At 40.3% G+C, this 18,400-nt stretch overlaps 1 protein-coding gene across 2 annotated transcripts in view; it reads right to left on the bottom strand.

Moving 5' to 3' along the window:
- LOC309710348 (breakpoint cluster region protein-like) overlaps positions 1–18,400 on the bottom strand; it is an 85,981-nt gene that overhangs the window by 32,426 nt on the left and 35,155 nt on the right. For both annotated transcript variants that reach the window (XM_082539715.1, XM_082539716.1), the window contains exons 2-3: positions 5,266–5,450; positions 207–311 (exon numbers count right to left, since the gene is read on the bottom strand). In XM_082539715.1, coding sequence (XP_082395841.1) covers positions 207–311; positions 5,266–5,450 — 290 coding nt within the window. The remainder of the gene's footprint in view (positions 1–206; positions 312–5,265; positions 5,451–18,400) is intronic.

Here is an 18,400-nt window from a genome sequence, read left to right as displayed (position 1 = left end):
TGCCCCTTCAGTAGACCAGCAAAGGGACAAATAGTATTTCTAAACAATCTACTAAACATTTGAAAAGCTTCTGTATATCTAAAGCTTTCACTCTCATACTCAAAAACCAATCATTTCCATTGTAAACACTCATATTTCCTGAGCAGTTGGTAGATTGATTATATACTGGACATTATGAGGACATTAAAAGTGATGTGTGTTCTCACCAGAAGCAGTGCCTCCAGATGACTGAGATATGTTTCCTCGGTGGCCAAGATCCCAGACAGGACCCACTTCCTCATCTCCAAACCTTTTTCTAGGTCACACTCGGTCTGTAACAAACACACAGAGAATAACGTTTCAAGAACACCCAGTAACGCAATGTGATGTACAACTGTTTGCTTAGCCTAACTTATTCTTTTGCTTATTTAAAATATTTTAGGAACTATTTTCACACTGCAAGCCCTTTGCTTCTTTTGTGACTATGTTACAACATCAAAACATAACATCCTATTATTTATATGTATATATTTGGTAAAGGACCTTTCATGCTGCTTCTGTGCGCCTGAGTCCAGGAAAATTAAACACCTTCCGAAAATCATCCCTGGTTGCCTCTCCGTTCCCTTCAGCTGAGTCAAAGCTCGCTGAAGGGCATAGATATGAAAAAATAAAAGATAAACTCCCCGGGTTGCCTTGATTAACCACCAAATCTGAAATAACTCAAACGGGCAGGGTCACCAAGGACAAGAAAAAAACGGCTGCGGTATAAATATGTGTATGTATGAGTGTGTTTGTGTGTTATGGGAGAGGCAAAAGCATGTGAGAAGATGCAGAAAAATAATTTACAAAGCCAGATGCAGACAGAGATGTGTGTATACATTAGGTTTTTTGTTTACACATCTTTACACTGAGACACACAAACCTTTTTCCTGGTAGTTGTGACTGCATGAGCTTGGGATTAAACCAGTGAAACAGCCCTGGATCATCATTAAACGCATTTGGATGCAGCATGAATGATGACCATAATTAGTGGAAATTAGTGGATGAATATCAGCTGAACAGGTAAAATTGCATTAAGTAATAACATCTTCTTTTTATTACTCTTCTTTAATCATTTTTTCTTGCTGTTTTTACCTGTAACTACCTTAACAGTAAAAACAGCATTAAAAAAACAGCATAAAAAAAACAACAGTATTAAATACAATATTCATAAAAGCTGTTTTTGTTTTATATTGATTTGTTACTAAATACAGTTATGTTATTTTGAAAATTATATAAATGCTTGTCAGGAACGTTTATGTCTGCCTGTGCACCATGCATGATGCTCGTGTGAACTGCTTTTACATGCATACATGACTACTTGGATGTGTGTGGGCGTACATGCATTTATTTAAATGAAGGGGTAAATGGGTCTGAAACCTGTTTCCATGGCCACTGCATAAGCAGATGCTTACACAGATCTCAGGGGACTGTTACAAGCCAGAAGATTATGAAATGCTCCAGGATTTTTATGGACTCCATTACACAGGAGTCCATTACCACCATAGTTTCTGCCGGGCTCAATATGCTTTTATATGTCGTCAGTTTGATTCAGTAGCCTGCTACAAACACGTTCTCAACTCTTCACGTTTATTTTACATCAGCAAATTGACTGAATGAACGAAAAAAAAAGATTAAACAGAACTATTAACAACCGGTCGTTTGGACAGGTATGAAGATATATGTGTAGTCTTTGCTCTTCCTTGTGTAATATATTTAATATTTTGTAGATCTATTTACTGAGAGCAAAAAGAAAATTGTGCTGGGTAGACCAGGGCGTGTAATCCAATGTAATTGGATGTTAAAAAAATGTATGGCTGTCCAGGTTTTGAATACAATATTTTACTCTCTGCTGTAATTTCTTAGCATGTTAGTTAATGATGTCCAAGTTATTATTGGAATGAGGCAAAAAGTAGATCCTAAGATGCAACTCAAGGATTTCTATAATTTAATATTCTGCTATTATCCCGATTTCTCATTTGCTCCAAAAATATTGGATCTTCATCCAACTGTCTTGTACTCACAGTTTCTACTGCACAGTATACTACACTGTTTCTCACCTTATCATTTCTGTGGTAGACATGTAACATGCATCACGCAGAGCCTTCTAGGTATCTGGACTGAATGTAAGAACATTAGGTTCCCACGAAAGCCGATAATGAAGTATATTATGTGTAGATACTAACACAGTCAAAAGAGGTAAATGTTTGTCTTTACAAACAAAAGTGCATCGTAAGATGAGATGTGTATTTATGATATATACTTATCATTTTCAGTTAAAATTTCAGAAGACTAAAGAAGTGTCTGTGTGCATGTTTGGTTATGAAATAAGTAAAAAAAGAAAACATATTCTCCCTGCAGTGTACATAAGAAGCAATAAAAATAATATTTGACACTTAAATCTACACTTAAACCTCTTCAGCCCCAGCATCACTTAGCTGGAGTTCAGCCTGGCATGTTTTTAAGAATTCTGATGTACACTGGGTTTGTTTAGCAACATGTTTCTTTTTATTTCTTTTTATTTAGTGGACTCACAGATGGGACGGACAACAGTGACTGCGATAACAACAACCCCACATTTTATCAACCCTTTTCAATTTTCATTTTCTAATCTGTGTAGCATCCTGTTCTGCTATCCCTGGCTTTTTGAAAAGCCTAACGCGATTGGCTCCTAGCGCCACATCGGCTATGTAGTGGAGGTGTAGGTCTTCAGTCAGATAAGACACACACTGATGGTGCACATGCTGCTCATTTAGAGTATTTCTGCTGATCGAGCAGAAAATAAAGCTTACTGCACACCTTAAGTGTGGGCCATAAGAGAGAGGAGTTAGTTGTTTTAATATACAGGGGCTCATGAACTAGGATGATCCACGGGGAGGTCAAAGCACAAGCAATTACCTGCAACATCTTCAATTTAAATCTGGCAGCAGGCCCCAGCATGATACTGCGGAGGTGCTACACATTGCTCACCAGACCCACGCGTATGTGCTGACGCTGTGTCGCGCCACTTGAATAGAAATATGTGGTTAATGGAGCTACTCTTGTTCATGTTTGCGCTGGTGTCAGCCACTTAGCCTGGCCCCAGTTGTGAAGAAGACCCAAATCATTATCGTGCATGACCGACGGCTTCCCTGGATAACTGTAGCCTGAGGGCTCTGCAAACAAACACAGGACTATGAATCCAGCTGGAAGGCTCTGTCGCACTACAGTAAAAATATGGAAACTTCCTTACAACTAGGAAAAATCTGGGTTTGCCTGGGGACTGCACTGATTTTCTTTTTTTTCCCTGTCAGCAACTAACTGTAAGACTAATTGGCCATCCAGAGGTTGAGTGTCTATCACCCACAACCTCTGGGTGACTCATTTTCAATGAAAAGATGACTGCATAGATCAGCTGGTGGGAAGCTGATCTATGCAGACAGAAACTGATTTATGATTTGTGCAGATTTATCACAGTTAATTGACAGTTAGTTGCCAGTTTGACCCCATTCAATCACAGACTGGTCATTTTATCACCGTCATGAAGCAGTAAAGCTACTTTAAAGATGGCAGCTGACTGCAAAAGGTCGCAGTCTTGGTCTCGAGCAACAAGATTGCAAGTTCATTGTACGTGGTCACAGTAATTTTGGTCATGCTGCAATCTCCAAACAGTTTTGTGACCGCAGCATAAGTCTCTTGAAATTTCTCCTATTAAATACAGACATAATAACGCATCATTACCACAAACTTGATGGGAAATTAAGCAGAGTGAACTCTGTAGGTTCACTCTGTAGATGTCATAAAGTACACTATGATCATGCAGAAACACAGATAGCACACGTGGTCAGTGTTTTTGGTAAAACAGTTTAAGGATGTTATTGAATTTTCAGCAAACTTCTGATCAGTGACCCTCTTTTCCCTTTCAAGTGCTGGGCAGAGCCAGATTGTGAGTGAACAAGAGCCCAGAGCACTCTTAAATTAAATCAGCAGAATTACTGAAAGTGATGACTCATGACAGTGACATCACTAAACCATCAGTTCCCCCTGAGCCAATCAGAGCTTGCCTGGACTCTGACTCATCAATTAGAAAAGCAGAGTGGGGTGACGTTTGAAGACAGATTGTTCAAGGGCAAATCAAGGATGATGGTAACTCCATTTTGAGAACATTGATTGTAAGCCTGTGGGGAATTTGTTGATGGATATTTGCCACAGTGCATAATGTATTTATCCAGCCATCAGACGATGCATCTACAGGCTCTAAGCATGTAGTGTTGAATTTCTTTTTTCCATACAAACAGAAGGATTGTATGTGTCCAAATGCAAGCTAAGTATGTGTGCGCAAATTAAAACCACCGGGTGTTAAACCTCACAGGTCAAAGGTCGGTGCAGTCAAGGGGCACGTTTATTGACATTTTCAAGCCATCAATCAGTCTGACAGTCGCTTGCTCACCAGTACAGACAGTGAGCAAAGATTGAAGGGGCAGAGTAACCGATACAGCTTCATGACCACTGATGCAATTACTTCCTCCAAGGGCACAGGGGGTAGAGGCAGCATTAGCTTATTATATTCTCCCAAGATACCCCTCTATTGTAATTGAACCTATGGCTACAACATGTTTATCTGGTATATACTAGCATTTGGTACACAAAGTCCTTTGCTTCCACTGAGGACTGCATCATAGAACATATATAAATAACATAGAATAAATACAGATGACAAGAAAAACAGGTTGTGAGTCTGTGTCTGTGTGCGCACACATGTATCCTCTCCCTTATAACCTTTGAAGAGCAGACGTCACAGATCACTGGTTTTCACTGCAGACGAGGAAGGAGGTCGCGTAAGAGGATGAAGGCAGCGATGTGGTGATTGAGGTGATAGGTAATTCTGCCTAATACACTAGACGAAAAAAACCCTGACTCTTAAGGCGGATGGGTTTCTTCACTGGATGACTGCTTCGGGAGCTATGAGGCAGGAGATATGTCCCTTATCAATCTCCTTTAAACAGCAGATATGGTTTTTCAATTGAAGACTTTTAGACAGAATGGGATTGTTCTAAGAATAGATTAGCCCAATTCCTGCTCTGCAATGGGAAAAAAATAATGTATGCAAGAATGAGCACAGTTTACCAGCGAGATTTGTTTTTGCTCTGTCTGCAGCTAAGTTGCTGAATCACTTGAGGAGACGTGAGAAAGCTTGGCATTTGGATTAGATGTGAGCATCAAAGTCTGCTTTGTCAACAACAGGACACGCCCAGATGTCATACTGACCGATTTGGAGGACTCCAGCGATCCGGAGGACAGAGTGTCCCGGCTGCTACGGCTCTTGGAGCTGAGGTGAGGAGATGACGACGGCGAGTCATCGATGTACGGCAGGATGTCGTGGTGCCTTCGCTGCTCCTCTGCTCGGTCTGCGTCGTAACCGTATGTGGGAGGGGTCCCGGTGAAGTGACCATCTGTGATGGGAGAAATTCAAACTTTAAGTTAGTGTTGTGTTGTGTTAGTGTTGAATTTTCTTGAGATTTTTGTGATTTGTGATGTTTTTAATTTCTGTGCTGCAGTTCCTTGTAATGTACTTTAAGCTGGCTGATTACTGGATTACTAATAAACCGCAGATTAAATGATGTCTGACTGCTGTACTTAAGCATGTCACTGACAGTTGTGACTGCTGAAACAACAGTTAAATAAAATGTAGAGTGTACAGTTAACAGCCTCTTCCCTTTAAACTCAATTGAAGCCATCTTTTTAAGACATTTTTTTGCTCTTCTAATCACTAAATTCATACCACTACAAATAAGTGTTCTGCTTGGTACTTAAGTATCACGACAAAAGTCGCTAGATGTGCCTGGCAGGGTCACTAATTAATGCAATTCTGGAAAGTGAGGCAGACAAAACGAATTCCCCCCTCCTGCGTCTTTCTTCACATATATTCGCACAAAAACCTAAAGCTTGGAGAGAAAACACTTGAAAAGGCCAACTATAAACTGGGTCAAGGTGCAAATAATTTGAACACCGAGCGCAGCATCTCGAGGGAAATTTTAATAACCTCCCCTTGACCTGCTTCTACAGCGGGTGCTATCACTCTGCAGGAATAAATGCCTCTGCCACAAAGTGCTTTTGCCTGTGATCATGAGTGTTGGCCTTTGCAAAGAGGAGTGGGAGAGGCAGAATTAACAAGAAACAAAGGTCAGAACGTTGGATGCAAACAAACTGACCCATTTTATAAAGCCTCTAAGTGAGAAAATACATGCGCAGTTCAGGTTGTAGATTCCATTTATCAAAGTTCTTCCAGGATGAAGAGGTACAGTCAGCCCTTCGGGGAATGTGGTGTGCAACAGCTGAAGGGAAGACATCATGCATCTCCTGAGTGTCACAGAAGAGCTTTTTACTCATCTCCTCCCACTCCTACTGTACATTCAACAGAGCTGCACTTCTCACAGAGCTAGCTGTGCCTCCTCACACAGTGCTGACTCACACCAAAAACATGCTGCTCCACTGTGCAGTGTCACAAACATGCACACATATCCTTCAGTCATATCAGTTATATCGCTTTAAAACACGTTCAGCTAACATCTGATCGAGTATTTACTGTCTGATATCTCCGATGCACCTACTCTCTCTTTTCATAGCATTCTGTGAATCGTATACCAGCACACAGGGCAGTGAACAATGGCAGTGTGTCCATAGCCCGTATGACCTTCAGCCCACCCACCATTTGCTCCAAGTACTCGCTGCTGCTTGTGGGTTAGCACTGCCCACTGGGCCTGCTTTGTCCAGTGGCACTGAGCCAGGCAAAGACCAACATAAAGGTTTCATGTTTGTGTCTGGTGAAAATAGTTTCTTCGCCCCAAATGCCAAATCCTTCAGAAACCCAAACCTAGTAGAGTAATAAGCATTTTTCATTCACATACAGCTTTTAAATACACTGTGGCTGTTATTTTTGCAGCACTTGCATGTATCTTGTTGGAAATACTGTATTTCTTAACTTCCACTGACTCCAGCTAAAAATGCTGCGCTGTTCACAATTACGACAACTCGTTAGAGTCCTTTATCTTTTCAGACAGCTTTGCACAGTAAAAACCTTCATAAAAGCATGTTTTTAGAACTGATTCATTGTTTGTCTAAAAATACAGGGTGCGGATATGAAAACACCGAGTGGGAAATGAGTGAGTACCATCCTGCTGTGACTTCTTCTGTGTTTTTTCTAGCCCCACCTCTGTTGATTCATGTTAGGAGGCCTAACATCACAAGCTGACATTTACACAAAATCATTCTTCCAGCTGGTTCTTGCAGAACACTTGCAGAACTGTGAGAGTTTTCTGTTTTTGATACCTCATTTTGGGTTAATGCGTTTACTAGAAGCATGCAGAGTGTGTCTATTCATGTGAATGCCTTTAGCACCCACACACAGCCCTGAGGGCAGCTGAGCATCCAAACAAAACTTTCAGGCTACAAACCACTTCCTGGTTAGAAAAGGAGCACAGACACAGACCACGGTCATAAACAATTTAGATCAAATAAAGCTATATGGAAGCGTATGACTCACTGTAACTCTGACTCTGACTAGACAGAAGGCCAGCATACGTCTTTAAGGATTAAAAAAAAAAATCAAGAATTGGTGCACAGGTTTAAATTTGTTTTGAGTTGTTTTTCTTTTAATCCACAAAAAGGTCAAAAGTATACATACAGTCTCAAATTACAAATGAAGAAAAACATGTGATAGAGCAGTTGCTGATGAACAGATTCAACCTTTTAAAATGAGAAGTGAAATCAGAGAATGCCGCTTCATGTTTTTTTGTAGCTCGTTCCATTTACATGCACCGATGAATTTAAATCGAGATTTTCCAAGTTCAGTGTGAGCATCAATCTTAAAATGTCCTGCGACCATTGTAAGTACAGCACTGTGCTTAAAGTCAGTCAAAGACAGGAGGTATAGAGGTGATATTTGCTGCAGAGCCTCTTAGATAAATACTTTAATTTGCTAGGAGGGCACGATCGCTCTTTTTTTTATATAAGATACAATAATGAGTAAGAAACTACTCAAGTTATTTAACATCTATACGTTTAAAAATATATATAGATGAAACATGTCATGAATCTCAATTCTTTTAATTTTCCTATGTATATATCATGTTCATTTGTATCCTTGTAAATGTGATGTTACTTTCTCACTGTGTCTTTCATTCGTGTCTCACCTTCAGCATGTGTCACCCACACGGAATTTCAAATTTGTATCCGCAGTTGAATTTTGTTCGACTTACCGCTAAATACAACATGAAGAGTTTTTTTAAAAAGTGCTGACAAAAACGAAATAGCTCTATTTTTTAAACAGATTTTTTTTTTTACAAATACACCAAGACAATCCAGAAAATGTGCAATTGTCTTTTAAAAAAGGTGTAAGATTAATAATATAGTGAAAAAAAACTACTAACACATTTGATTTATTAGACAATTACTAGCCTACTCTCAGGCTCGCCTACTCTAATGTTCCTGGACCTTTGAACAATCTTAACACTTTATCATATTTAACGGCAATCTGCACATGTGTGTTTATGTGCATGAGCTGCAGTTTCCACTGGGGGAGGGACTGTGTTTTTACAAGTCTGTTAATGGGACACTATAGCCTGTGGTATTCAAACACCACTTCTCTTTGCCCACGTCTGACCTGATCTTAGCCAAGACGCTGCTTCTAACATTGCCTTGAGTCACTTTCTGTTTGGCTGCATCTCTCACACTGTGGGGTTTTTTTGTCTTGTGTTTTTGTGAACTGATAGCTAGTGTTTTGTTTTGTTGTGCAGCCCCCACAGCTACCCTCTTCATCCTAATGCTGCTCACAGATTAGCACCCTCGTCTTCTTGCTCTGAGCTCCTACACTTTCCCCTCCTCTCTTGTAATCATCCCCAACGGGACAGAAGTAACACTGAAAATACGACAGAGAGCACCGATGCTTAAAGAGCACAAACACACACACACACACACAAACTGCCTTCTATATATTTTTTGCCAAAAAACAATCCATTGATTTCTACCTGGAGCTTTAGGCACAACAGAACAACCAAACTTCAGCTTTGAACCACAGAAATGGAACGCACACACATGCTCACATGAACACACATTCCTGCAAAATGTTTACATGGAAACAGTGTTTGGGAGGGGAACAGGTCTTTTTCCTGCTGCAGGTGGAAAACTACAATCGTACTGGGAATAACTGGTGCTAGGCTGCCATGGGAACACAGCGGCCTTTCCAAAACAACATCACAGGCAGGGGTATGAGGGTGTCATGTGATATATCTGTTGATGTGATGTGCTGTATAACAGAATACTGTATATCGGAGCTGTTCGCAGCTATTAAGTCGATATAGCTCCTGTGTGGTGTATATGATGGATTCTTTTTTGTTTTGTTTTTGGATCATGCATCCAGCTTTAATTCTGTGAAAATCCTAAATGGCATCAGGAAGCAAAGGTCATTATTATTTGTCACTAATTTTAAAAGATTCAATAATCCTTTGATTAAAAAATGCACCTGCAGTTTAACTTACTCAATACTTATTTAGACTAAAACTAGCTTTTCCTACTGCAGGAAGTAGTAGGTGTTAAGACAAAACCTGCTTTTCGCTGATATTTTTAGGCTGGAAAATGAAAAATACCTCCGAACAGCCTTGAAAAACTCTGGTCACTCATATCAGTTAAATTTGGAAAAACCGCAAAAACCCAAGAGCTACATCTCAGACTGTACAGGCCTTGGTTACCATGTTAAATGTTAAACTTCATGACAGCAACATTAGAAAAAGACTGAACAAGTATGGCTGGTTTGGAAAGGTTGCCGAGGCAAAGGCGTCTTCTCTCTGAAAAAAACAAAAACATGACAGCACTGCTTGGGTTTGCAAACATGCATATGAACAAACCACATGACTTTTGGAACAACTTCCTTTTGACAGACGACACCGAAGTGGAGATGTTTGGTCATAATGCAGCGCCGGACGTATGGTACACCACACACAACATATCAGCACAAACATCTCCCTCTGCCATGCACAGTGCTGGAGGGGTGTTGATTTGGGCTTTCCCTGCAGCCACAGAACCTGGGCACTTGCACTCATTGAGTCAAACTCCTCTGTATACCAAAGTATATTAGAGCCAAATGTGAGCCCATTTTCCAAAAAGCTAAAGCAAGTCCAAAAGGTATTGCTCCTCAAAGTGGTAAATACTAAGCCACTGAAAAATGGGGTGTACTTAGTTACATAGACAGCTAAAACCTTACACTTGACAGAGGGTGTGCTTAGTTTATGCTACACATCTCAGTGTTTCTTCTTTCTGCACTATCATTAACATCATCATTAGTCTCAGCTATATTGTACTGTATACAACATTTAGTCATACTGTCGGAGCATAAACACAAGCTAGCCATTTATTTGCCCCAGTCAGTCTCACACATACAAGGAATTAAAAGGCTTGGCTGAGTAATAAAGAGAGCTGTGGCTGACAGACAAAGGAAACATTTGTTGCCTAAAGCCCTGCAAAGGAGGGGCGAGAGTAAAGAAAACAAAGGGGGAAAAAACAAGACCACAGTTAAGGCAAAAATAGATCTAAAAATTACACAAAAAGAAAGGAGATTTTAAAAAAAGATGAAGACAGGGGGTAGAGACAATACAGCACTCTGAGAGCCATGAAATTAAAGAGAGAAAGGGAGGGACTCTCAAAGGAGGCATAAGATATCCTCGATAGTGAGCTGCCTTTCCATCCCCCATCCCGCTTTTCACTCAGGAAGGCAGTTATAAATCTGCACAGGCTGCTGTCGCCTTTATTGGACCTGGGGACGAGGTCTGTCATCCTATAACTACCATTATACCTCCACTTCTGGTTCAACACACACACACACAGACACCTTTAAGCTCCACCCGGCCCCACAGGATGCTAATGTTACGCTACAACACTCAGAGCCTTTTTTCTTTACCCAGCTATTTGATCAAAGCGGAGAATGCAATCAAAGGTCGAAGGGTGTGTCTCATGCCCCCACCCAAAGCTCCCCAATCCAAATGTGATTCATATACAGAGCGCTATTAGGGCAGGGTGCATTTGGGAGGACTAAGCTTATTGAATAGGCCAAATCTGGATACTGGAGATAAATAAGATGCATCCCAGTCTCTTGGATAATGCTGCAATTCTCATTACAGTCAAATATGTATACAGTGTATATGTAATATTGTAAAGAAGAATATTAAAAGGGAGGAAAAGAAACGTGGAGGGCAACCCTTCCCCTGAGTTCTTCCATCCCCTTAATATCCAATTTAGAGACAATTTAGCACAGAAGTGAGGGGGGGGCTGGTAGACGAGTAAAAGTGGCAAGCTGTGGAAATTAAAGTGAAGCCTCGGTTACAGCAGAGCCGGAGGGGACAGACATGCCGTCAAATGAACTTGAACACAGCGTTTCTACCGTAATCCTCCCACAACTGCACAGCCGCTTGACGGAAGTTAATTTGATAAATGTCAGTATCTCGTCATTAGAGGAGAGACTTTAGTGTCATAAATTGCACACAGCTGGATTCTACTCCTGAATATGTCCAATTCAGACAAATAACCAGGATGTTCGGTTCCTTTTAGCTACTCGGGAGATGCGGGAGAGTGAGCACTTTGCTCACATCTAAAAGAACTGCTGAAAAAAGAGACGACTGTCTCGGCTGCCATGTAAAAACCAAAGTAGACACAATATTTGGCTGCAGAATTCATTCCCGTGGAGACAATGTGTCCCAGGAAACTCTTTTGATGATTCATTTATTTTTGTATTTCAGATTGCCAAGTATAAAGACACGACTTTCCCCTTTTATTCTTTTTTTTTTTTCAATTCCTTATAAAGATGATTTCCCCAAATGAACCAGCAATCACGGCCGTCTGATGCATATCCGCTGGTGAATTTCTTGTTTCCTGCTTCCTGGCAGTATTAACATATTCTAGTCAAGAAATTATAACAAACCAAGTTTGCTTGCTGGAGGTAATCTTTTTGACTCACCATTGATAATCTCTGTGGAAACCACCCAGCAGCAGCAGCAGCAGCAGCCGGTTCCAGTTATAAAACTGGTGCTATTGCCAAGCCAGAGACACAGCTCCTTTAAAAAAGACTAACAGCACCGCCTGCAGTGATGTAATCATCCCTTTGTTTCAGAACAGAGGGATAAAAGACAAAATTGTGATGCAAAAAAATGTTTACAGAGGAAAAGTGGGGCCTGACATCACACCAGTGGATGAAGGGATACCAGAAGATGAGTAGAGGAACAAAGATATCTGTATATACAGTATGTCTGCATGAAGTGGGGCCTTGTGTGCTGAGCGGCTTCACAATGCTACAGTTTGTGCTATGTGGTTTGTGTATTTTCCTAAACTACGCATGGAAACAGATGCAAATGTTTTTCCAAATCCCTGCCACAGAGACGAAATGCCAGATTGCTATCATTCACCAGTTAGTCCGCTGCCTCCACGGAGGTACGGTTTCCCTGCTGTTTGCCTGTTTGTTTGTCTGTGGGATTACGCACGGTGAGCAAGCGGAATTTTATGAAACTTGGTCAAGAGACGAATCGTGATTTAGGAAAGAGGCCCCAAAATTTGGGAGTGGATTCTGTCACTTTTTACAAAATTAAAAAATGCAAAAAACCCTGCAGCAATCCTTCAAGCTGCATCACAGACAGCCTATGCAAAACAGCAACCTGAGGAATAAAACAGAAAGCATGAGGATTTCCCTTTTTTACTGAACGACTGCTGGTAAACTCCATGGAAAACGAGGCTATTTTGAGAAGCACCTTACCTTCCACAATGAAAACTTATTCAGTTACTGTTACGTACTCGTTAGTGTTCCTCAGGGACCACAGTCTGTCTGATACTGTAAAATTTTGATGATTCTTCAATGCAAAAAATATTCAGTTGCAAGATACTGACTTTTTGAAGTCCAAGCTGTTGTCCTTAGTCTCTTACCCAAAGTTTATTTTTTGGCTTTTTATGGTTATAATCTCAGTTGATGTTTTGAGTACTCGGTTTAGAAGCTTCTGGATCTTCTCGTTTCTTAGCCTTCGAGCCCAATTTTAGTTCTTTTGTTTTCCGGGTTTTGAGGCGACTGCTTATTTTGCTTCTTGGAGTTTCAGTTTATTCTCTGTTGGTGTAAAATGCCCCACATTATTTAATTCCTGTTTTATTTTGATAGTGTCTTATCTCATGTGCCTTCTATTGAGTTTAACTTCCCTTGTCTCCTTACCCCTGATTTGTTCCTGCTGTGTTTCCCACCAGTTTTCCTCTAGCTTCATTACTTAGTACATTTGTTATCTGAGCCTCACCTTGTCCTTTGTTATTCTGTCACTTTGCTGTTCTCCCTTGCTGCGTTTATCATAAAACCATATTTCCTAGTATTTTGTTTTCCTGGCCATGTTTTCTTGTGCGTATTTCTGAACGTTGTTTGTTAACACTGTTTTGCCTGCCACACGGTACATCGTGAAACCAACAGGTGGGCCTTTTTTTTTTTTTACTAACCATTCAAAAAAATTATAAGGCATTTTAAAATCTGTTGCTTTTTTCTTGAATCAATACCTGAAACCTGACCAATCCCTGAGGCAGCAAAGCAGCTCAAAACGTTTTGTGCTTCACAGTCGGTAGTTCCTGCTCCTGAAAAGCTGTCTGCTGTTACTGCAGCAAAGCAGCTCTGTCTCTGTCTCCCCAGAAGACATTACTCCTGAGGTCCACGACTATTTGTTTCTTGGGCAAACTGGGCCCCTGCTGGAGTAGCTAGTTCAGGACTAACCGGGAGTCCTTGAAAGCTACCTCCCTTACAGATAATGATTTATAATTAAAAAAAATATTTTCAAATTCATTCCCAGACTCATGGGCATGCACAATCTTTTTTTCTTGACGGCCTTAGAGAGTTCTTTGGCCCTTGGATTGATAACACCATACACTACAACAAGAATGAGAAAACCAGACCCAAGCAGTAACACAGTAGCACAACACCACAGTTTTAAGGTAGAATAAATGTAAGCCAGCACTTACACTATCTTTGTTACTGACTTGTGTTTACATGTAGATCATTTTGTAACACATGACTTTCCCAGTGCTCACTTTGAGACCGTTTTCTTCTTCTGATATCCTTAAACTGATCATCTCATGCACATAGTTCAGGCTGTGAGCACAGCAGCTCCACCCACCTGCTGTTCAAACCTTCTGTTTGCAGAATCTGACAGCAGTGTGCACATTTATCTGCTGACAGGAGTAAGGTTTGTGATTTTGTGGCATCGCAGATACATTGGTGTTATGGCGCAGCATGAACCAGGCACAGGCGCGATGTAAAAAGTGGAATCTCCAACAAAACAATGTCAGAAAGGGGTTTTTTTTTTACTCTATTATGCCTTAAATTGTGTCTAAAGTGGCTCTAGAAAGTAAAAAAAGAAATATTTTACTGAATATTCTCCAACCATCCATTTTTTGCCACTTAGCCAATTCAGGTTGGCAGGGTGGTTGAGAGCGGTAACTACGGCACCACCACTGAAAGTTTACCATGAACAGAACAGTAACACACACACACCACAACACACAGTATAGTTTTAAAACAGACATCACACTGATGAAAATGTTTTATTATAGCTTTATTAAGCCAGTGTTTTTATTTTCTATGATTAATTTCTTTTAAATTGTATCACATTTGCCACATCCAGCTCATTTTTTCAATTTATTGCCTAAAAAAAAAAGAACTGTGTAATTTGTTTATTTGTTTGTTTTTAAAGTACCCATCAGTATATTGACTAACTTCAGGATGCTTTGAATGAATGCTTTGTTTCACAAGCCTCGTGCTTGGATGGATGCTGCATCACTGCCCCAAACAGGGAGACAAGCAATACAATAGAAAATTATGTGATAAGAAGACAGGAAGATGAAAAGAGACAGACAAGTTGACAAGTAGGCGGGTTGAAGATATATAGTGTACGGAAAGAAATGACCTAAACACAAAAATAAACAGAATCACAACAAAAGAGATCACATACACAAATAAAACCGCACCACCAATCATGCAGAGTCAGTCGCAGAGTCTGTCATGTCTCGTTAGTTTTGTCATCTTCCCCTCGGTGCTGTGGGTTTTTACATCTCCTCTGTACCCGCCAGCTTTCTAATTCTCTTTCTCCTTCCTGCCTCCACTTCCTTTCATCACACAGTACTTCAGAGCAGAGCGCGCTCCTGTCTCGGTGGACACGCGCTCAGAACACACCGCTCTTACCCTTAATTCTGCCAGACAAACCTTTGATTCCATAAGCGCCTGTCGCGTCCTTCTCGTCAACCGCTAAAGTCATTAGGAAAGAGACTCATTACTCCGACCCCCGAAGCGTTATGGGGGAAATAAGTGTTCAAATTGCTGCAAAAATCACACAGAGACTCTGATGAATAATACAGCATGTTAAATTACTTTCTCCACTCTGGAATATGGACGGTGCTCATTAGAAAGTGGTTTCTACTGGCAAAGACGGTCTGGCTTTAGGTTGTTAAGGGAAAGGGAACACTAAGGAAATTTTAAGGTAGAGCTAATTTATTTGTATTTCCATGTGTTATTATAACAAGTCCATATTCTTAATCTTTAGTTGAGGCTTTACGCTACATACCATCTTTCCTCACAATCTCTTGATTTGTGCGTTTGTCTGCTTCCTTTCATTTCCTTTCCAAGTTGGCCTTTGCAGGAGCCAGCCTGCGATCTCGCCACAGCGTTAAATCTTGAGGGCAGACCTTAGCTCTCTGACAATCTCTTTAATGCATCATGAGCACCGTGGTGATTGCGTGTGTTTCCATGTGGGCGGAGAGCAGCCTCATTAATTTGTCTACAGCAAAGCTGGCACTCTCCACTGATATCCAAAAATCACTCTGCGGCCCGCCATAAGTAATGTGCGTGTTTAAAATGCTCTAAAGTCTCTTAGGGGTGTTAAGCTTGGGGTGCTTGCATCATTAAACCAAGATGTGAAGATTTCATCAAATAAGTAATAGTTTCACGAAAATATTCAATATAAAATCTCAATAAAAGCTGCTTTCACACACAGCAGCTGCAGAGGAAGCGAAAACGATGCCATACAGAGGTTGAAAATGAACCAGAAAGTGCCTTGCATAAGAAAAACTGATCTCAGCCTGACTGTTACTGAAAGTGCACCAATACTGTTACATCTGAGGTAACTTACAGGTCTGGCGGATGAGCAAATGCAGCCTGTCAGCTGATTTCTTTCACTTTAGCTTGAACTAATAGAACCATGAGTAAACACACTAGCAGCTCACTGAGGGTACACTTATGCACATGCTGCACATGTGTTCAGCTAAATGCTAATTTTAGCGCATTACACACATCCATGTAACATTTCACAAGGATATCAAGCTGTTAGCAGTGTGTTAACATTGTGCTTTTTATGTAAGCCACTGCAGATCAGTGTCAGAGCATGCTGTTTGCTAATTAGCGCTGAGTATAAAGTACTGAGGGTAACAGTGACATCATTAATTTTGTTGATCAACTCATCCAAAGAGCCACGTAACCAGTGTAGCAATTACAAGTACAACATATCTATATGTATACTGGGAACACAGGTGTTTCTGTGTATCTGTTGCTGGAAGCTGAAGGCAAAGGTTAAAGGTTACCGCAGTAGGAGAATGGGGACAAAGGTCGCCTGTTTTTCTTTTCTTTTTCTTTCTTTTTTTTTTTACTGCGTGTTTCTGTGCGTATGCCTCGAGGGAAAAAAGCTGAAAACCAATTACCAAAAAATATTACTTTTCCAATCAATAAAACCACCAGCTAGAAAGCTCACAATGGACTTTATCAGCTATTGGACCTCACTCATTTCATGAAATAATGAAAGCACTGAATGTGGTGTTGCAGACAGTCTTTAAAGAGAAATATGCTCCTATAATGCTGAGCAGATCTGTTGTCCAGGTGTGACATTTTTGCAACAGGAGTATATAAAAAAGCTAAAAATAAATAAATAAATAAATAAAAAAAGGTCAGCTACTCCTCTGTAATTGACATTTTTTAAGTTGCTGTCCATACACAACATTTTCTAAAGCTCATCACTCTATTGATTTCACCCTGAAGCCTCAAGCTTTATGTCAGTGTAAGAAATCCCCCCCGTTAACGTTGCTTTGTTTAAGCCCAGACTGAAGGGAATCTGAGGAAAGATTTGTTGTACTTCGTCCACTGTAAACAAATTTTAATGCCTAAAATACGTACCACATGATTTCTCCACTCTGACTTTCACTAGATTTTTGAAATAACACACTATGCTGACAGTTAGCAGAAAATGAATGAACAATAATCTATCAACGACAGGGCACAAATGAAGATAGATAACACGTCTGACAAGCAGATGCTTAGCAGACATCTCATTATTTTTCAGAGTAACAGCATAACAGTGCAATGGCTGATCAGACTAACAGATTAATACTATAACACTAAAAATGGTATGTTAGTATCCTACAAGCAGTCTGAATTGATTGTGATTTTTATAATGGGATTATGGTGTGCACTGTTTAATGAGAATCTCAGTGTAGAAGCAGAGCAGATACCACAAAAGCTTCAGCCAGCTGTAGCAGATGACACTTGCTGATTTTCTGCATGTAAAGCGATGTAAACACATAAATTATTTGTTGGTTCAATTATGCAGGGAAAGCTATATATAGGACAGAAAAGCGCCAAAAAACACCACTCAATTGAAGTTGAGTAAGTTTCAGTTTATATTAACAGCATCCAAGCTGTTATCCTCTTATGTGATCCTGAAATCCATGTACCTGTTTTGGTGGTGCCGTTGAGAAATCAGCTTTGTCCCATAGCCTAAAATGTTTCCAATAGCTAACATTAAATTCTTATATTAACATAATGTAACAGCAGTCTACTCAGCAACCATCCTAACACTTCATTCTGTGTCTTAACATTTTAAATAAATGACCCGCAGTCATGTCGGCGTTTTAAAATGTCTTTTCAATAAAGAAGTTTATGTTTAAGTACATGGGATGATTATTTTGTTTTGGTGTTGAAGTGGATATTGAGAATAGTGTAATTCCACCAGTATTGTGACATCCCAACCTCAGAGATATTCCATGATCAGGGTAAGTGTTATTATTGCAAAGGGAAAGTGTTTAGGAACCAAAGCAACTCAACCATGAGTGCTCTAACCAAATGCTGAGGCACATACTGTAAAAAGGTCACCAGTGCTCTGGACTGAGCTCCACACCTCCTTGCCATTAACATCAGCACCAAAAACCTGTGCCAGGAGCTTCATGGCATGGGTTTCCATGGCTGAGCAGCTTCTATAGGTGTAATGTATAGGTTCATCAGTACTTTTTTCCATGTGAAATATCTGGGAATGCCACTTTTACAAATTAGGAGTGTGGCTAAAATGTTTGTCCAGCCATTCTA

Source organism: Aulonocara stuartgranti, assembly GCF_965226115.1.
Source record: "Aulonocara stuartgranti genome assembly, chromosome: 7".
Lineage (NCBI taxonomy): Eukaryota > Metazoa > Chordata > Actinopteri > Cichliformes > Cichlidae > Aulonocara > Aulonocara stuartgranti.
The sequence above is the reverse complement of the archived record's forward strand: the minus strand, read 5'-3'. Positions and strand labels throughout refer to the sequence as shown.